Below are 22,939 nucleotides of genomic sequence, written 5' to 3' on the forward strand. Positions count from 1 at the left end.
ACAAATCCAAAGAGCGAGAGATGTTAGCCACACAATTCTATCATCAGAATTCTGCAGTCATTACAGGGCAACAAAAACTGAGTTTATATTTGAAGTATATGCATTTTAACTGTTGCTCAGAATAGACATCAGTGTGGGTGTGCTGTGAATGGTGAAGTCCCGCCCACACCGTCATCTGAATAATATAATGAATGGCTCTGTTCACAATGCAGGAATTATAGGTTTATCTCTAATTTCTGTGGTAACAGAACAGTGGTAGTAACAAACTAAATGTAATTCGTAACTGTGCTTAAGTAGCTTTCTTTTAATGTATTTGTACTTTCCTATTTGGGGCGACTTTTACTGTAACTTCACTATATTTTAAAGTTATATATCCTACTTTTTACTACATTTTGCAAAATCAGTCGTTCCCTTTTTATTCATGAGTGGAGAAAAACTTAATCAGGGTACAGTGGCCTTATTTGCGTGATTTTTAGTTGAACGTAGTTGAAAAGAAGGTTCATGATCATTTTAAAGATCAATCAGTATTTCACTAAAATAATACAGAATAATCACAGAAACATCATCTTCTTTTCACTTAAGAGTCTTGTGACAAAAATAAGAATAGGATTATAGCCATAATAAATTGTAAAAAATTTTAATACTCAAGTTCATGTAAAGGCAAATACTTTTGTACTTTTATTCAAGTTAAAGTATAAAGAGAGCAATTTTTTAGTTTTATCGGACTAATGATTTGCCAACTATATACCTTTTTTAACTCAAGTACATGGTTTGTGTACTTGGTCCACCACTGCTGATAATTATACGTAAGATAAACTTGATTATGGAACATTGTGTGTTCCTGTGGTTTCTTAATTTCTTCACAGAAATAATTTGACAATTACTTTCCAGGCTATTCACTAGGTACTGCAAAGGCTCCAAGAGCAAAATGATGTTCTCTTTTTCTCTTCTTTTGACACCACATTTCAATATACCATCCCAAACCACATACTATATCCAATACATGAATTCATTTATTAGCAGTATACGTTGTTATACACTCAATAACAAGTATACAAAGTATATGCTCTACAAGTATAACACAGTATACACCCAGAAAGACCTGTGCACCTGCTAATTAATGAATTAATTAAATCAATAATGAATTACGCTAATCACATGGAAGCAGCAGAATGCGTAAAAAGCACATAGATACTAGTCAAGACCTACTGTATAGTTTGTTAACATTAAAAAAAAATCTTAAAAAATTGATTGAGATTTTATTTCCTGCCATTTTCTTCTAAATTTGGGCACCTCTAATTTCCCATCAAGGAACATCCAGTAAGAAGCATTTCAGAAAGCAGGTCAGAGGAAAACGACTATCCTGGTTTGTGGTTACAGGAAGTCTACTGTAACTCTTGTGGCGAGCAGAAAAGCATCTTAGAAAACACATTAAACCTTACAGACTGGGGTCCACTCTTGTTAGCCTAAAACAGGAATCCGAAGCTACAGGTTGCCCAAACACACCAAAATGGGACAGTTGAAGACAGAAGAAGCAGAAAAACAGTCACTTGTACCTTTTTCAATCTTCAACACAAAAAGGCCAGCTGTCTTTAATGTGTATAAAATTGTGTATGTGTGTGTGGCAAGAAGCCTGTAACCATGACCAAGACAGCAAAACAAAAAGGCAATCTGAGTACACGCATGCACACAAATGCAAATGCAGATGCCTACGCACATTTAATCTGCTTAAACCAGCAAACTACATTAAGGTCATAGCTTAAAGTATCAGTATCAGTCCAATCATACTATACAGTACATTCACATATGAACATTAACACTGCTTGTTTGTGTACACTGACATGCACTGGTGCATTTATTACATCAGCACAGCCGTTAGTGAAATCTCTAACAGAAACTGTTCTATACACAGTGTACTGGACTGTCTAGTCCAGTACAAATAACATTTTTTTATATATAAATTACATTTTACTCAATCGACACCTGACCTTAAGGTATGTATGTGTTTTTTGAACATCCCATTCCACATTTAGTCCCCATTTGCTATTATAATAACCTCCACTCTTCTGGAAAGATGATCCACGTGCTCATTCAGACACAAAGGCTTTAGTAGAGTCAGGTATTGAGGTAGGAGAGATGAGGAGGCCTGGGGTGCAGTTGGCGTTCAAATTTATCTTAAAAGTGTTCAATAGGGTTGAGGTCAGAGTTGAAAATAGGCCACTCAAGATCTTCAACACCGACCCATTCAAAGCATATCTTTAGGGAACTGGCTTTGTGCAAGGGGCATTGTCATGCTGGAAAAGATTTGGAGTTTAAATGAAAGAAATGTTAAATAGTACATCATCCAAACGCAGTATACAACTGTATGGCTCCAACTTATGGCAGGAAAAGAACAACCTATCACAGGAAAGGTCAGTTGTCCCAATAAACTGAGTGGGTTATTAGTTCAGCATTCAGCCACAATTTACTTTCAGGCATGGCATACGACGCTTACATGCTATCTTAAATCCGCTCATTTTCATTTCACCTACATTTCATCTATTATCCCTACCTTTCATACTTCTGGAACAAGACAGCCAAGTATTACAATTTAATACACCTGGCCTGTGCTGATTTGACTTCATCTCTTATCAAACACCAATCCAACATTTTATTCAGTCTGTTCTAATTATTTAAGAATCCGTTCTCAACAAGGAGACTTTATTTGAGATTTACTAGTGTTCCAAAAAAACATGCACTTATTTTGCTTGAGAAATCCGCATGCAGAAATGGACCATGTTAAAATTGATTTACATAAAAATCATATGACTTACATATGATCTACACAAGCAAAGTAGCGGGAGGAAGAACACAAATTAGGGTTGCGCACGTGCTGTTCGTTCTCAGACGGTGTTTTGACTATTCAAAATACAATATTAATGCAAAACAGAAAGTTGTGTGACCTTGTGTCAATTTATTTTGACCTCCTTTACACCTGCTCACTTATGCAGTCATGTGGTAGCAGTGCACTGGATACGCAGGATCTAAAACTGCAGGTAATGTTCACATCAAACAACAGAGTAAAAAAAATAAAAGATCTGAGTAACTTTGACCATGGCATGATTTCTGGTGCCAGACAGGCTGGTTTAAGTATTCCAGAACTGGTTGATCTCCTGGGGTTTTCATGCACAGACATTTCAGCCAAGGAACAGAAATCTGAGGCTGATTAGCCAGGTTCAGTGAGCCTGTGCTCAAAAGCCAGCCCAATATCACTAGTCAAATTTGTTTTTTTTCTCTGATGATCAGGACAAATGTTTAACATATTTATAGACTAAGTAGGACTCTGTGTTCAGTAAATAAGAATTCCCTCGAATCTATTTAAATGCATTAAAGCCTGGATTGTAGTTCTAAAAAAGATCTTATTCAATGAAGAAGTACAACCAGTTTCGAATTTTCACACACACACAAGACCTTCTGTCCGATTTTCAACCCAACACAAAAAGCCATTATTTAAAAGAGTGATGGAATTGTGAAGCTGAAGTTTGACCTCAATCCACACCCTAAACAGACCATTTGGAGAAAAATATTCATGTTTATAGGCATGCTGGAGGATCGGCAGGATGTATCTCCGGGGATGAAACAGTCTGCTATTGATTTGATTTCAATAGCCAATTTTGTTGCTTTGTTATGTGTAGATATGAACAAAGAGATTCATTTCCTCTCGCTACGCTGTTATTTACAGACAACGGGAAAGTGTTAATTTTCTGAAAGTACGTGAAATCATCTAAAAAAGTCAAGTCAAGAAAATTGACCTGCTAATGGTCTAGTGGTTAGGATGCGGCGCTCTCACTGCTGCGGCCCGGATTCGAGCCCCGTTCAGGGAACCAACCCCATCCATTAGGATTGCACAAGCCTTAGTGCCGGTCCCAAGCCCGGATAAATGGGGAGGGTTGCATTAGGAAGAGCATCCAGCGTAAAAACGTGCCAAATCAAACATGCGGATGGTCCGCTGTGGCGACCCCTAATGGGAGAAGCCAAAAGAAAGCAGTAGTCGTTGATAGCTTTAAGCTCGTTAGATGATCTACAATTGAAGGACTGACATGACCTGAATTATAATAGCACCAAATTAGTTAGAAACATCTAACATTTTATCTGTAGTTGTAATTAATTTGTTCATTAAATTCATTATGAATACTTAGGTAGAAGCGTTTCAACATACACTGATTACGCATAACTTTATTACCACCTGCCTGATATTGTGTTTGCCAAAACAGTCCTGCCAAGTTAAGCATTAACAGCATTAACTTCTTCAGCAATTTGAGCTACTGTCCCATGTGGTCCGATCCAACAGACCAGCCTTCGCTCCCCACAAGCATCAATGAGCGTCGGCCGCCCGTGACCCTGTCACCGGTTCACCACTGTTCCTTCCTTGGGGCACTTTTGATAGATACTGACCACTGCTGACCAGAACATCCCACCAGAGCTGCAGTTTTGGAGATGCTCTGACCCAGTCGTCTAGACGTCACAATATGGTCCTTGTCAAACTTAAATGTTTAAGCTTGCCCATTTTTCACTTCACACTTATAATTTAAGGTGGCAGTAACAGAATATGTCAGATACAATCAAAATTTAAATGCACATAAATTACATTTAGCAAAATCTGCTGTCTGGAGCAGCAGTAATCTGGGCCACTGTATGCTTACAGATTCATTCATTCATTCATTCATTCATTCATACCACAAAACAAAAATTAATATGCAGGTTAGGCACCTTAGCAAGTGGCTGCCACTCCCATATGTGTCTTTTGAACATCCCATACCAAAGTTTAGGGTGGTAAAGTTTAGTAAATGTAAAATATTTTTGTGTGGAATGTTACTTGTATTCAGAGCCCAGCTATGATGTTGCCTCTTACAATGAACTGCACTTAATTCATATCTGTGCGTTCGGATAATAATGTAACATTTGTTATCGATCTTGTTCTTAGCTACTTGTGTTTTGATAATTTAACTCTTCTGTTGTTTTTCTCATTCGTACAGTACTTGTAAATCCTTTTAGAACTTAATTTGATGGTCCTTATTTATCGTTAACATAAATTAAAATGCTACCGCATTCCATTAACCATTATTTGGGATTCATACAATTCTTCTAAAAAAAGCTAGCAATTTTAATAGAAAAGCTAAAAAAATGATTTTTCTCTCTCTCTCTCTCTCTCTCTCTCTCTCTCTCCTTTTTACACCCACAGTTTCTGTAAAAAAAAAAAAAATAGAAGTGTGTAACAAGAAGAGCAGAAGAATCACTATGGCAACACTTTAGCGTCCATGCACAAACACTGACCCTCTCATCATTCTCTCCCTCTCTCACACACACACACACACACACACACACACACACACACACACACACACACACACACACTCACACACTCCTACCGGTGTACTGAACTGAATTCAACACCCTGTATTCACAGATTAAACCTGGTGAAGAAAGGGTCACATTGCCTGGCAACATTGTGTGTGTGTCTAATTGCTCAATCAATTCTTGCCCACTTCCATTTTACTCCCCTGTCAAAAGAATAGCACAGAATGGTACTTGGTTTTCCAGCTGATTGATCTCAATCACAAAATAAACAAACCCATATGGCCAGCCAGACACATGCACACACACACACACACACACACACACACACACACACACACACACCCACTTATACACACACACTCGCACTGTGGTGGGAACAAACAGTTACTGAGATCTAAACTTCAGCTACCTCAGTGGTAGCTATGGCAGATTTTAAAACACATACATAACTGCCAAACAAACCAAAATCATGTCCTTATACTGCCTGCGTTTCGATCTGCTATCAACTAAGACGCCAAAAATGTAGTTGGTTTCAGAGTTTGTGTAATTACTAAGTGATGGCGTAGATGTCACAGGCTTCGCGCTATTCATGGAGAGCTAAAATCTTTAAAGGGTTTGCTGCTGAGAAATATTTTTGTACAGTAATGCACACTCAGCACAGTATCACTGTCCAGGACAAAACGAGCCTGTTAACTAACTAACTAACACTCTCACAGTGACAGGCACACACACACACACACACACACACACACACACACACACACACACACACACACACAGAAACAGACACACACACGGCTAGCAAATTTGGATTGGATTTTTTGGTTATTTTCACTTTTAATATGACTCTTTCAATAACTATATTCAGCTATCGGGCCCATTCTTTATAGTACTTAGCATTGTTTATTTCTCTAACCGCTGAAGTAGCATGCCTAGCGGTCTGCAAAACACATTATGCTATTCATACTAATTCTATTTTCAAACAACTGTGTTCCCTGTGTTCCTGAGAAGACCTTGATTACAGTGAATCAGGAAAGTATTCACGGTGCTTCACTTTTTTCACATTTTGTTATGTTACAGCCTTATTCTAAAATGGATTCAAATCATTATTTCCCTCGAAATTCTACAAACAATACCCCATAATGACAATGTGAATGATGTTTTCGAAAATCTTTGCAAATTTATAAACACCAAAAAAAAAAAAATTTTGTTCTTAAGTCTTTTAAAGTCTTTTTGAGTGTGATGCTAAAAAGCTTGGCACACCCAGTTTCTCTCATTCTTCTTTGCAGAACCTCTCAAGCTTCATCAGGTTGGATGGGGAGCGTCGATGCACAGGCATTATCAGATCTCTCCAGACATGTTCAATAGGGTTCAAGTCTGTGCTCTGGCTGGGCCACTAGAGGACATTTGTCCAGTAGCCACTCCTTTGTTATCTTGGCTATGTGCTTAGGGTCGTAGTCCTGTTAAAAGATGAACCGTCACCTCAGTCTGAGGTCCAGAGCTCTCTGGAGCATGTGTTTATCAAGGATGTCTCTGTATATTGCTGCATTCATCTTTCCCTCGATCCTGAATATCTCCCTGCCGCTGAAAAACATCCCCACAGCATGATGCTGCCACCACCATGCTTCACTGTAATGATATAATGTTAATAACAATTGGTTCGAATACAAAAAAGCATCAAGGCGAATAATTTATACACACACAACCTTTGTGTGAAGAGTAGCGTACGCACGTTTCCAGTTCCTTTCTGTGCGTACGCTACTCTTCACACAAAGGTTGTGCGTGCTATCTATGTCGCCAATACCCCTTTTCAGAAAGTTTGCAAAGTTTGCGATCGTTTCAGACTAAAACATAAAGAAAACTCCATACAGTGCTTTTACCCTTTTTTTAAAGTCATTTTAAATGTATTTTTATATTTTTTATTTATGATATTTTGTTTATATATTTGTATTTGCATTTTGATTGGCATATTTTGAATATGGCAATTAAATGCACTAAACGCAGATTGCTTTTTCAGCAATAAGAATTTAGATTTTTCTAAAAAAGAAAAAAAATTACTTGTTCACTTTAAGAGACCCATCTTATTTTCTCTTGTATATCTCTTATTGCTCTTTAAATAAAGGAAAAGTACTTCTTATCCGATTACTCTATGGACTAATTAGTATAATACTTTCTCTCTCTCTCTCTCTCTCTCTCTCTCTCTCTCTCTCTCTCTCTCTCTCTTTCTTTATATATATATATATATAAAATGTAACTGACACCATCCAAGTCCCTGTGAAATGAGCTGCTATAGAAACCATAATGTACAGTATTAGAACAAATACGTTACGATTAAAATGTGATTTGTCTTGCAGCAAGAACTTTTAGAACATCTGCTATAATACATGTACATATTATATACACAGTAAAATATTAATATATAACATTACAGTGCATTTAAAGAAGCTCATAAAGACATTTAATTGTGTTTTTTTTAATCAACACTGATGATTCTAAAAAGCAAAATGAAAAATAACAGGCATCATTATGATGTCATTGATCCCATTCTAATGCTTCTAATCATTTTTTATTTTACTTTAAAGAATAAACATTTAGGTCTATAACTGTTTCTACATTTTGAGGAATAAATAATCATATGTCATAGTTGTACAATACAAATATATACAACATTTATGACATATATATATATTTATCTGTCGTATATAACAGTTTTTGCATACAAGTGTCCAACAGTGAACAGTTAATAACCTTAAAAATAAGGGAACTGTAATAAATGGACATTCAATGCCACCCTAGATAAGAATAGGTTCACTTTCGATTTAGTTTTTTCCTCACACCACCTCGTTTTTCTTTGCCACTATCGCCACTGGCCTGCTAATTAGGGACACACCTATAAGGGACAAACTAATAGGAACTTATGTATAAATGTAAAAGTTAAATTTGTAATGTATTTAGTTCTGTAAAGCTGCTATGCGCCAATTTCCATTGTTAACTGAAAGACTGTTCAAACTGAATTAAATTTATACATTGCAAAAATGTTATATATTTGATTAACAGACACACACACAGCCTCAATCAGTAGTGATGAAGTAGTGTTTTAGTGTGCACTTGGTTGTGTATTTCTGTCCAGTGGTGATAAGCTGCCTTGCCTTATTTAGTCAGCCGGGGAGTGAGGAGTGTGCTGACACACCACTGCATTTTAAAAACACGCACACACACACACACACACACACACACACACACACACACACACACACACACTTGCACTGCACAAACACCGGAGAGAAGGCTGAGGGCTTATTAAACAAACACTTTGCATGCCACATGTCCTCTTTTTTTAGATTTATATTTCCATCCAAACACTTCTTACTTAAAAACAATGAATGGTGTTATGTTTCGATCAGCCACTGTTCTGTACAATATCCTGAACACAAGCGACAAGATGATGTCATAAAAACAGAGCCAGCCAAGCATACGGTCTTGGAGTGTCTGAAACACACAGCTATGGGCTACATAACATACCTAGTATGTGTAAAATATACATAATGTTGCAGAGCGAAAGAAAAACAGGAGTAAAAAAATCGGGCCAGTGGAAACTAGAAAGCAAGCCAACACAGGAAATGAGGTGCTTGTAGAAATATGGAAATAGCTGAAAGTAGGTAACACCAGAGAGCAGCGACAGTTAAAACTAGAAAAGATTAAGTATGGCTCTTATCAGAAGAGGACATGCGAGACGGTACGAGGGAACTGAAGAGCTCTCGGGATTGAAGAGCTTTATTAGTGTCAATATGATCCTCTTTTTCATTGTTACGCTTACCACATATTCCTCGGAATGAATAATGAAAAAATCATTAAAAAAGCTTTATTTCAAACATATACACATTAGACAAAAAAAAATATCTATTGTTATTTGCGATTTAGTTATTGATAAAACAGTTTCTAGCTGTAAGATGAGTGACTGCACAGTCAGGTAGGTAAGAGTTAATTTTCACATTGTATTAAAGAGGACTAGAGTTGTCTGGCTATCTACACTAAAGCTGTGTGTGTAACAGAGTGATAGTGTTACATGGAAAGCAGATCTGCACGTCCTTCGTAGCCTTACACACATTCGCTAACCTTTCATGTGAATACTTTCGTAATATAACTATAAATATAAGTTATAATAAGGACAATAATCTGGCCGTACTGTCCATTTTAGCAGTACTGCAAATTTGTTTATTCAAAGTAAGTTTTATTGAAAAAGTAGTGTTTTTCCCCCATTACCATCATTGTGATTTGTACCTCTAAATTCTCTTTTTGAGTGCTCGTTTTGAGTGCTAGGATTAGCGTAAATCATTTTGGCTTTCGAGGACTCAAATCTGTGACCTTGTATTTCTCTACACAACATATCCCCAGTTTATCCGTTCTAAAAATTGTCACTGAGCTGTGTGAGATCTGCAGACCTGACATCATTACATTGACTGCAAAGCAGGTACTCAAGCACATTTTTTCCCCTATTCTCACTGCGATTTTTTTTTTTTGCACAAAAAAAAGTAATAATTCTAATATAAGTATTACATTTTCTGCCTGAAATGTAACTGCGCTGATGTTTATGTTGGTCAGCTTAAACTCCAACTGCCAGTCAGAGATCAGAAACTGAATACTACATTAAATCCCTTTGTAGAAAGAAGAAACCAAAATTGATTGTGTTTTAACCGTAATTGTTAAAAGAACAAAAATGACAGCAATAATAATAATAATTTTCTTCCTTCTAAGCAGACATAATGGAGGTCAAAAGAATGAACCAGTTAGCTTGTAATGTCTTATAATGTCTGGCCCACGATTCGGTCATCTGAGACTAATTTTGAAAATCTTAAAAGATTCCTATAATCCTAGGATAAAATTGGTAGTCTTTGATAGCTGATTTGACATGTTCACCGACAGCCAATTAATGGACTTGCGCTAATTGTTTTCTTCCGATAAAAATCAGTTTCGGAAGATTTCTCACCCTTTACTGCAGTGTGACTTCCTACGCTGACCGTCAAAGCCAAGAACCAATAGGATTGCCAGACCTGATGATGCAATTAGCGTGACAACTTCAAACCACCTCAGGGAAAATGTCCAAACGAGTCAGTTGGACAGTACAGCCAGAAGAGAAACCACTGAGTTATGAAGGGAAAAGGAGTGTTTGTATGATGTTTTATTATCTTAGCATGTCCTGAACAAAATTAACGCTACTGATTGTTTTTGTTTGTTTGCTAGCTACCTTTAGTGAGAGAACGTGAACGTGTCACGGATTGAGGACGTAAAAAGTCTTTTTCTTGTGGACGGCAGTTTTTGACTGTCATACAGTCAGGCATTAGGACAATTTAGATCCTACATAAGGATCATGTTTGTGAAGTCTGATAAAGAACAACTGCAAAAGACTATTAAAAATCGCAGTGTGTCCTCGGCAACTCATAATGGCATTTTCGCCCCAAAAATACCTTTACATACCATTATCCTTCTTGACTTAATAAAACAGTGTAATAATAGGTGCTTTGTTTTTGGTTGTTTGAAAATTCGACTACAAAATTTGTTAGTTATAGATATTATATAGATACTCTGAATGCACATTCAGTGAAGTAGTAAAACTGTTTTTTCCCCAATCTCATGAGTGCAGTGCAACATCCTCAGTTATCAGCCAGATACAAACTACATATTAAATACTATATACATTATTTTTTTAAATTTAATTTGTATAACGCTTTTAACAATGAACATTGTCTTAAAGCAGTATGTAATATATATGTAATGCATAGTTCAGGTTTATGTTAAGGAACTGTTGTACTAGTGTAAGGAACGAGTGTAAATCAAATTCTTCTACATCCATAAGCCTTCTAACACTATAGCCTTTGCTGCAAGTGTGCAATGACACACCACAATATCTTGATGTGGTTCAACAATTTGTCTGAAAACTTCTAGAAAATGGGGTACAGGTAAAAGGTGCTTCATATTTGTCACATGTACTTTACAGTAGGGCTGCAACAAATAATCGATAAAATCTGCTGAAATCTGTTTCCCTTATCGATAAGTTGGGCTGCTCAAGTTACGGTTTAGCGTGACGGCAAGATAACACAGCCGCTTGCGAAATGGCGGAAAGTACAGCGTCAACCAGCAACAGGGGAAAAAAAAGTGTGCGTCCAAAGTCATCCAAAGCATGGGAGCATTTATATTAAATGCAACAAAGAACAGAAAAGAAAAACACGCTGGTGTCAAAAATGAAGGCAAACCTTAGCACTGTAAGCAGAAACAGTAAAATCCTCATCATGTAAAAATAGTACAGTTTAATAAAGTGCTATTTATTAAACTGTTTGTTTGTAAATTCAGGACGGTCGCACTGGATCTGTTTTGTCGTCAGGTCATGCAATCGGCTCGCTCGCGACATAGTGATGGATTCAATTAACGATGCGGACAAACACTAAATCTAAAAGCAGCAAATAACAGCGGCAGTAAACGATTGAATTTTTTAGTCACTGTTGTGGTTTTCAGCGAACGATTATGCATATGTAATGCATATTTTTTTCCTTTTTTTAAATCAAGCCTGTTAGCTTGCTGCGTTTCTCTGTTCCATTCTCTTTTTATAGCGTTTGTCTACTACATAGGTAACTTATCTGCTTTTAAACGTGATTTACTGCGGCTTTACTGCGTTCAAACTCTTGTTTTCAATGTTTGAATATTTCATTTATGCTTATATCATTTATTTATTATACAAATTTTTATTAATTATATATTCTAAATGATTATATCTTCACAACTGAACAAAATGTCTGTGTATTGTTTAAACAAAAATTGTCAAAACTATGTTGTATTATATTCATATTAATTTTGTAAGCATGGTTGCCAACTTGCTACTTGTAATTCTAATCAAAAACAATACAAATGTTGATTTACACAAATTTCTTGACCTTGCATAATCAAATGCTTTTATTTTTGGTTTTTTTGGTTTTTACAGAAAGAAACAACCCTCTCTCAACTCACTCTTCAACAAGCAGCAACTATAAACTTCAAAATGTCTAAATTAAAGATGAGTTGAACTCAATATGTGGCTTTTGCATGTTTTTAAGTAAACATTTTTTTTACATAATTTTTTTATTTTTTTAACCAGATAAATATGCAATAAATAAATAAATAAATAATCATGTGTTTAATCGATTATCAATATTTATTTTTTGCAATTCCCAGTGATGTAGAAAATTGGGGTCAAAGCACAGGGTCAGCCATGATACAGCACCCCTGGAGTACAGAGTGTTAAGGGCCTTGCTCAAGGGCCCTAGAGTGACAGCTTGGCGATGCTAAGGCTTGAACCGCCGACCTTCCGCTCAGAAATCCAAATCCTTAATCACTGAGCCTTCTGTTCTATTCAAAAGTTCAAATGCTGCTTTTGGGTTTCCTGAAACTTCATTCCAAAAATATTCGAAGTCTCATTTCCCACTGATGTCATAACGTCTGACGTTTGAGCGGCAGTTCAACCCTTTCTTGATTCTTTTTTATTTCTATTAATCTTCATCCACACTGTCTTTTTGTACAGAGCCTTTCATTTCACTTTTTTCCCTTTTTTACTTTTTGGCCTTTCACTTTCTTTGCATTCTTTTCTCACTTTCAATAACAGGACAAACTAATGGATTATATTATAACCAACTGGCTGGTTTATTAGTTACTATATTGGTACACCTAATAAAATGAGTCTGACTAGTCAACATTGTTTACATAAGGTGTTCCCATTGTCGAGAATGTCGTGAACAGAAAGCAGTTGGTTTTTATGTCTCAAATGACCATTTAGAATGTCATCGAGTCTTTTTTATTATATCTGTTTACAGAAAGCTGCATTATTATATTATATTATATTATTATATATTTCTTCATTCTTTTTTCCCTTCTTTTTATTTATGTATCCATTTATTTGATTTATTATCCTGTAATAGTATTATGTGTGTGGAAAATATTTCTTTAATAAGCTTTTGTTGTATTCTATTAGATGAATAGTTTATAGTGGATAATACTTATAGTGCATGTATTGTGGATGATACACAGCAAGGTATTTATATACATGACAAAATCCCACCGAGACCTGACATGAACACGAGTCTTGCTGTAAATGAGCATTTTAATGACACTGTAATGTAAATCTAATGACCCCTGTGTGTGTGTGTGTGTGTGTGTGTGTGTGTGTGTGTGTGTGGTAGGGAGTAACCCTAACCCTAACCCAACTCCTAAGAGCACTGAATTTCAAGCTGTGTGCGGTTAACCTATCTCAGGTCACATACTCATACACACACACACACACACACACACACACAGACACACAGCTGGTACAGTGTGTTTGCACATACTGTTCTATAAGCCCACATGTTATTCATGCAATGCATAATTTAATGTATTATACAATGCACTACATGAAACTGCAAGCATTTTTCTGAGTGTGTGTGTGTGTGTGTGTGTGTGTGTGTGTGTGTGTGTGTGTGTGTGTGTGTGCTAATTAGGATGGCATAATCATATTGATTGGATTCCCTACCACCTCAAACACACGCCACGCACAAACTCACCCCTACACATGTTAATGAATTCAATAACTCAATAGCTAGGACATTGACTGGCTGAGAACTTCAGCAAATTTCAGCTTCCTTCAATCAATGTTCATTACTTTCCTCTAATAAATCACTAAACAGTCAGCTTTAATTGTTTGCTTCAATTCTTGTATTCATGTTTATATACTGATGTTTATCAGTGTAGGCTTGTTTTTATATGTTGCATGTTTCAGACTTGCAATTCAAATTCTAATAGGAAACTAAAATTTGACACCGTTTACAACCTTAATGACTATTTAACATTTAATTTAAGTCCAAACTGATGTGATTATGCCATATTAGAAACGCAATAAAAATACAGTTTACATTTGATATCGCAGTTTTATGTCACTAAAGTAGCCCAGGCAATCTATGCAAAACATATAGACCTAATTCTTAGGAACAGTTTAATACTGAAGACATTTCACTTCAAAGCTTAAAGGGCTTCATGACCTGCTTATAATGCCAATATTAGTCACGCTGACTGCAAACCAGTATCAAGTTATTCAGAGGCTTAGTTCAGGGTGGGCGCTGGTTCAGCTTAATAAAGTGTAGTTGTAAAATACTGGACTGTATCTATAACAATTTTTTAGCTTTAGCAACTTTATTCCTTTAGGCATAAAAAGGGGGGAAATGCAAACAAGATTGCAAGGGTGTTTTATTCTTGTCCTATCTGGGATGTGAGGAAAGGGAACGGCAAAAACAAATGGATGGATTGCAACATATCCGAATAACTGCCCGCACCATTTACAGTAACTCACTGAGTATCAATTCTAAAATGGATGCATTTGCTTTAAAACATCTATCTATCTATCTATCTATCTATCTATCTATCTATCTATCTATCTATCTATCTATCTATCTATCTATCTATCTATCTATCTATCTACATTTTTACAAGCTGAATTGCATTTGAACAAAAAAGAAGTAGGAAAGTGAAAAGAGTAATTATTACAAAAAATGTCATATTAAATAAAATATTCACTACTAATTATAATAGTATACTAATACACTACTGTAGTTCTAACAATATACCGTTTATCATACATCACTCAAAGTATATTCAGGTTGATGTTTTACTTAATTATGTGTATCATACTAAACTGTATATTGTAGGGTGCTTTATTTAAATACATAGGACAGTGCAGTAATAGTACTATACTAATATTGTAATGTTATACTTAATACTACAAGTTTAAAGCAAGTGCAAGGAAGCAGTTCCGCTTGCAATTTACTACTTATTACAGTGTAAAGACACATTATAGTAAAGGTAGGGATACTTGGTCAATTACGTTTACAGAAAGCATGGTAAAAATGAGCAGCGATTAATATTATGCATAGCAAATGTTTATCTATCTATCTATCTATCTATCTATCTATCTATCTATCTATCTATCTATCTATCTATCTATCTATCTATCTATCTATCTAGCTAGCTAGCTAGCTAGCTAGCTACATTTGCGGCATTTAGCAGACGCCCGTATCCAGAGCAACGTACAAAAGTGCTTTGAGTCTCTAGCAATGAATAAATCTACACTGGTACGCAAGATTACAAACTTAATATAACTGTAACTATAACTATAAATCTATCTATCTCTATCTATCTATCTATCTATCTATCTATCTATCTATCTATCTATCTATCTATCTATCTATCTATCTATCTATCTATCTATCTATCTATCTATATATCCTTTGCTATATTTCTTTTACTGCTATATTATTGTATAGTATTGAAATATTGCAATATGGCAAAATGGAATATAAAGCAGAAATGGCATATTACACTATAGTAACACTATACATTATAATCAGTATTGTGTAGACAATAGCAGAGTGCTCCTGTAAACGTACCTATATACTTGGTCATCGTGTATTATGACTTGTAAACATCCCGAGCTGGCTCAGCAATTTAAATAAAGCTGTAAAGCATTTCTGTTTTACCTTTGGAGAATCGACCGAATCTATTTACAGAGCGCAGTGCATAAGAAACTGATACATAAAGAGATCGAGTGGTGTACAAAAACAAGTGTGTACCACATGCTAGCCTTTGCTGAGTGTTTAAATGTATAATATATAAATTAATTCTCTCCCTGAAATCCCAAAATCCATTTCCAATAATTGGTTATTTAGTGATAAGTAAATGGGTGGATAAGAAATTCTGCCTTTCTAATATACAAATAATAATTAGATGATTATTTATTTGAAAGTAGATTTTTTATTTTATTTAAAAACGATAAATAATTTAGAAATAAATATCATTAAGGCGTCACATAAAGCATAAAAAGTCACAGCTTGGTCAAGTTAAACCATTAATCGGGCAGCACATAGGCTCTGCAGCCCATAATGACAGAATAATGAAAGACACATTGTCTATAAAATGAGTCAGAAATATCCATTGGCGTTTTGCTTGTATTATGTCATTGCATGTGTAAGTTTTCTTACACGTTTTCACTCATTCTGCTTTGATCAAAAGGTCATTTCAGGCTTTGAAAAGAAAACGCTACTAATAGAGTCACTGGTTATGGATGCGAAACGTACGTGCATCCAACAAGGAGAACTCCCACATTTTTCTGCGGCTTAATAATGAGACCAAAGTAATCAAAGCATTGGTAATATAACATGGAAAACTTGTGCTTTTATGTTTATTCGTTTGACAGAGGCCTTTATCCAAAGTTCAAACTGACATTGTGTGGTTAATATATAAATAACAAAACCACTACTTATAAAAATCATTGAATTGGTGTTTGGTTTTGCTTCACCACGGTTCTCTGGCAACCCTGCACTTGTTATGAAGTTATAGCCAAGTTTTAGTCACGACCTTAATGTCCTCTGATACACAACAGCTACCAGTCTGGGAGGGCGGAGTCAAACGTGAAGATGACTTATCCGCTGTGACAACCATACGACATCTGAATGTGTTCAGAGAAAAATACTTCTTGTTCTGTATTATCGTACATCAGGGATCTTAACAGATCCAATGTGAATCTGATTCACCAAACCAACCAGTAAGCAACAAGCAATCAATCATTTTCTATGTTTGTGCACAGTTGTGTCAAGTGATGTTTGAATCTGTACAAAGCTGTGTGTGGTCCAATGCTTCTCCATTTTAGTTCCACCTGCCACCAATATATTTTCTGTTTGCATACAATGTGTCTAAATGTGTATGGCGACATTACAGAGAAAAATAAAGCCTGCCAGGATGCAGCAGGTGGTAGTACAGCAGTGGGGTTTGTTATTGTCTAGCTTAAATATGACTGATTAGAAGTAGGGAGGTCTTCCCATGTAGACATTAATGGTTTCTGTGACCTCCAGTCACAGTTGACTGCGGCATTGTTGGGATTTGAACTCACAATCTTCCGAAAAACTCCAAAGTTTCTTGATAGTTGCTAGATTTGAACTCACAACCTTTCATTCCCCAAAAAAGAAGCCTAAGCAATCAGTATAGTTTATTCAATAAAAGAATATTACTACTGCAGTCAACTGCAGTTTTATGGTACCCTCATGAGGCCACCCACCTTGACACTGCAATTTCCACTTTGGTTCTGGCGATGTTGGCCGCTCTCTTCGCTCCCTCCACTGCTCTGTCCACTTTCTCTTTGGTTTTGGGATTTTTGAGTGGAATTAGCTGCTTCTTTATCCCTCGGACCAGTATGTTATTTTTGTACTTCCCTTCTTCCCGGGTTCCGTCAGGTAAAATGGTGCAGCCGTATCCGTGCCGCTTGTTGTTCAACCACTCCCCTTCGTATTTGGTGCCATCCGAGCGTTCGCTCACTCCAAAGCCGCTTCGCTTGTCGTTTTTCCACTCGCCTGCATAGGACTCTGTGACTGTGGCATCCATTTTGTCTTCTGTGTCTACATTGTCTTCGGTGTCGGTCTTTTCCTCGTCCTCGGCGTCGCTTGAACTGATTCGGCTCATGGCGGAACTACGCGTCGAGCTGGGCTTGCTTGAAATCGAACTTTTCGATTCGGACTTCCGCAACTGGCGAAGGCTCCCGAACAATGACCCACGCCGGACCAAGTGGTGTTTCTTCTTTACGGCATGAACATTTAAGACGAAGCCACCTCTTGCGTTGGCTGGCAGGTTAGCCGCCTCATCCTGCAACAGCACAGCGCCGTTGCTCTGCATGCTTCTTAGGGATGACATAGAAGTTCGCAGAGGGGAGCGAATGGTCATGGCAATGCCATACGGGACGCTCTGTCTCACGCCGTAACCGTGACGCATCCCACCCATCCACTGGCCTTGATACGTACCTACAAAACAACACAATGTCTCACATTTTTATTATGGATCGTCACAATTGGGACAGTTGCATGAAAATGTTAAATTCTTCTGTGTCTATATCTGATTGGGCAGCATCTTGTGAGCATCTCATTTCACGATTCATTTAGTCATTCACTCAATGTTCATTTCGGACTTCTGGGTAAACAAAATGACCGCTTTGCTTATTTGACGCCTTGAAGTCACAGTTTCAGCCTAGCCCTTTTACTTCTGTCTACTTGCCACTGTTCATTTAGCTCTCTGGAAGCATTCACTCCTTCCCACCCCCTCAAATCTGTGCATTTTGGCAGCGTAACCGATGATTCATAGCTGTAATTGCGTAAATAGCTCTTAGCGTGTAAATTGCGATTTGTAATTTGCAACATGAAGGCAAAAAATTAAATAAGGGTTCCACTTGCAAGTTTTTTCCGATTTACAAATATGAAAATTACAGTTTTACCTGAATCACATTTACGCATGACAAAACTCTTTTGGATTCCCAGTGGAGATTATCTGTATTATTTGCCTTCAAAAGTCTCGTTCACTCAATTCTTGCACTATTTTATCTTATTTATTAGTTCATTCTTCTTCATTATTTAATTATTTATTTCTAAGTCTAATTTTAGCTTTATATATACCCTTGAGAACTGATACACTGTTTTTTTTTTTTGCTTGTGCAATTTATCACAATTTAAATTATCCAACCAATTAAACCAATATAATAGACATAAACAAATACTGTATATCCTTATGAATTATTTTAGTATAAATCAGTTCTAATGATTTATCCTAAAAGGACAAGACTGACAATTTTCTGGACCAACACTTGGTGCTTGGTGTCATTTTGTCCAGTGGGATATTAGACACCATTAAAACCATTATGGTTACACTGGTTCAACTTGTACAAAAAGTTACAATATCAAATACAAGGATTTTTTATTAAGTCTATTAATTTAGGTCTATTATTTTTTTGTTTATGTTTATTATTTTATTGCCTATTAATAGTGATCAGTGCTCACCTCCATCCTCATATGTTTCCACCCCGTATCCGTCTTGCAGTCCGTTATTCCAGGTGCCATCATACCTGGCGGGTGATTCCCGGGTCTGGCGCACTCCGTACCGGCCCTTGAACCCATGACTCCACTCGCCGCGGTACTCCCAGCGGCCCTTACGCTCCACGCCGATCCCGTGCCGCTTGCCGTGCGCCCAGTAGCCGCGGTACGTGTTGCCGCTGGGCCACGTGTACACACCGACTATCTCGAAGCCGTAGGACCACGCGCCGCTGTACTCGCCCTGGCCGCGCGGTCCCGTGCACACGCCGTGACCGTGCGCCTTCCCGCCCTCCCAGCCGCCGCAGTAAGTGCCGCCATCGTCGAAATCGAACCGGCCGCCCGTCATTCAGAAATAAAGCACAATTCTTATTGTGGGTTTGGGGTCTTCTTTGTCTTGTTTTTCTGTTCCTTTTCCAGCGTGTGTTTTTTTTTTTTTTTGCGGAATAAATAAATATAAACGGGAGAGTGTGAAGATGGATGTGGGGCGGCTGGCAGGGTTGGAGGGCGTGTGAGCGTGTGTGTGTGTGTGTATGGTAGAGTGTGTGAGTGAGTCCGAGTGTGTGAATGGGGAGGCAGCCTGCGTGATGAATTCATGGGTTGCCAGATTGATTTGTTTCACCTCCTACAAAGCACCTGCTGTCAACAGGTTCTATTATCGCCAATCTTGACCTTCAGTTTGATTGTTAGTGTCAAGAAGTTGTGTCCTTTTCAAATAAGGTTACACTACATGGCATTTGCACTTATATATATGCTTTTTAAAATATTATTTCAGATTTGTTGTGACTTTTGCTAATTTGTTGCATTTTCTGATAAGACAAGAAAATACATACCTTTATTCGTCCTATTCGTCCACAGTGTGGACATTTCTATACCCATGCCATGAACAGAAACTTATATTCTATGTCCCTAGTGATAAACTGAATTCAATGTCAAGGTCTTCTTGTGCATTTAGTTCATTATATTGTTCATAGTGGATCTCAACAATGAAATGAAGGCCAGAAAGGTGACCTCATCACGTCTTCAGTTGCACTGACACCAAGGCACCGTCACAAGAAGAACAAAAATGCCTCCTTGATGAGCACAATGCATAAAGGACCAGCAGTGAGAATGCAGCGTGGAGAACAAAACACTGCAATGTTGTTTGGATTACAATGATACCAAGACGTTAATAATATCAGAATAAAGAATTATTACCTCATTATTGTATGTTAGTCCAAGTGTGATGGAATGTACATTTATTTGCTATTGTGCTATATTTATATAGAATCACACAATACCTATAAATATTTATTTACAATTGTGCAACAGCATTATAATTATTAAGTGAATTTTTATTTAAAATTTTTTTTTTATAATGTAGGTTTATCATAATTAGTAGTTATACTATAAGAAAATTATGATTATTGGAACAATGTCAGTGTTTCCATTATAAATCACAAACCATTGTCCAAATTACAAAAGTTCGGTAGAATTTTATTGATCACCCATTCATTTACATTTATACATTAGGACAAATCATTGTGCCGTAAACATGCAAACATGCCTTATGACTACTGTGTGTAAAGCAGGCATGCCAGATTAGACAATGTTTTGAAATCAAGACAAAAAAATTGCATATTTGTTTTTATCTGTGTGATCATGTATAATTCTTCTTTTTAGCAGAATTTTTATTTTCATAATTTTTTGCAGCTCTGTACAGCACTGTGGTTCAGTCTCTGTTTGATTTATAAAATCAAATACAAATCAGCTGTTGATTTCTGTACATGCCTTTGCTCAATACTTTGTTGAAGCATCTTTGGCACCAATTACAGTCTCAAGTCTTTTTGAGTATGATGCAACAAGCTTGGCACATCTTTTTTGGCCAGTTTCTCCCATTCTTCTTTGCAGAACCTCTCAAGCTCCATCAGGTTGAATGGGGAGCGTCGATACACAGCCATTTTCAGATCATTCATGCATTCATCTTTCCCTCGATCCTGACTAGTCTCCCAGTTCATGCCGCTGAAAAACATCCCCACAGCACGATGCTGCCACCACCATGCTTCACTGTAGTGATGGTATTGGCCAGGTGATGAGTGGTGCCTGGTTTCTTCCGGACATGACGCTTTGCATTCAGGCAAAAGAGTTCAGTCTTTGTTTCTTATGGTCTGAGAGTCCTACTGGTGTCTTTTGACAACTCCAGGTAGGCTGTCATGTGCATTTTACTAAGAAGTGGCATCTGTATGGCCACTCTACTATATAGGCCTGATTGGTGGAGTGCTGCAGAGAAGGTTCTTCTCTTACCACAAAGAAATGCTGGAGCTCTTTCAGAGTGAACATCAGGTTCTTGGTCACCTCCCTGACTAAGGCCCTTCTCCCCCGATCGCTCTAGGGAGAGTCCTGGTTGTTTCAAACTTCTTCCATTTACATATGATGGAAGTCACTGTGCTCATTGGGACCCTAAATGCTGCAGAGTTTTTTTTGCAACCTTCCCCAGATCTGTGCCTTGATACAAGCCTGTCTTGAAGGTCTACAGACAATACCTTGGACTTCATGGCTTGCTTTCTGACATGCACTGTTATCTGTGGGATCTTATATAGACAGGTGTGTTCCTTCAAATCCTATCCAATCAACTGAATTTACCACAGGTGGACTCCAATCAAGTTGTAGAAACATCTCGAGGATGATCAGTGGAAACAGGATGCACCTAAGCTCAATTTTGAGTGTCATGGCAAAGGCTGTGAACACTTATGTTTATGTGTTTTTTTTTTTTTTTTTTTGCTTTTTATTTGTAATACATTTGCAAAGCTTTCAGGCAAACTTCTTTCATGTTGTCATTATGGGGTATTGTTTAATCTATTTAATCTATTTTGAAATAAGGATGTAACAAATGTGGAAACACTTTTTTAAATGTGGTACTACAATTGTTCAAATTGCTTTTTTCTCTTTAATCTACACATAAATGGTACCCTACAATTGACAGAATTCTGGAAATGTCTGTGAATAAAAAAACCTAAAATTTTACACACACATATTATTATACCTTTATTTAACCAGGAGGTCCCATTGAGATTCAGAATCTCTTTTACAAGAGAGACCTGGCCAAGGTAGCAGCCAAATCACAACAAATGCATACATAACAAACACCAAAGTACATTTTCACAATAAAAAAGAAATACTTTCTTCTTCTTCTTCTTTCGGCTGCTCCCATTAGGGGTCGCCACAGCGGATCATCCGTCTCCATACCACCCTGTCCTCTACATCTGCCTCTCCCACACCAACCACCTGCATGTCTTCCCTCACCACATCCATGAACCTCCTTCTTGGCCTTCCTCTTTTCCTCCTACCTGGTGGCTCCATCCTCAGCATTCTTCTACCAATATAATTCATGTCCCTCCTCTGCACATGTCCAAACCATCTCAATCTCGCCTCCCTCACCTTGTCACCAAAACATCCTACATGCGCTGTCCCTCTAATAAACTCATTTCTAACAATAAAAAAGAAATACAAAATATTAAAAATAAAAATATAAAACACAATGAGACTCTTAAGAAAAACAAGAACATGTCTCCATCACAACACTCTTTATAGTAGTTTTAAATTCATTTAAGGACATAAGGGTTTCTAACTTATTAACTTACTATAAACATATAGTATATAGTATATACATCTGTGTGTGTGTGTGTGTGTGTGTGTGTGTGTGTGTGTGTGTGTGTGTGTGTATGTAT

General features: G+C 37.1%; 1 protein-coding gene across 1 annotated transcript in view; it reads right to left on the minus strand.

Annotated features, from left to right (window-relative positions):
• Positions 1–19,787, minus strand: part of jph1a (junctophilin 1a) — a 34,207-nt gene extending 14,420 nt beyond the window's left edge. The window contains exons 1-2 of the mRNA XM_046833605.1: positions 19,203–19,787; positions 17,441–18,176 (exon numbers count right to left, since the gene is read on the minus strand). Coding sequence (XP_046689561.1) covers positions 17,441–18,176; positions 19,203–19,581 — 1,115 coding nt within the window. The 5' untranslated portion in view covers positions 19,582–19,787. The remainder of the gene's footprint in view (positions 1–17,440; positions 18,177–19,202) is intronic.
• Positions 19,788–22,939: the final 3,152 nt, after the last annotated feature.

The sequence above is a fragment of the Silurus meridionalis genome, chromosome 21, assembly GCF_014805685.1.
Source record: "Silurus meridionalis isolate SWU-2019-XX chromosome 21, ASM1480568v1, whole genome shotgun sequence".
Classification (NCBI taxonomy): domain Eukaryota; kingdom Metazoa; phylum Chordata; class Actinopteri; order Siluriformes; family Siluridae; genus Silurus; species Silurus meridionalis.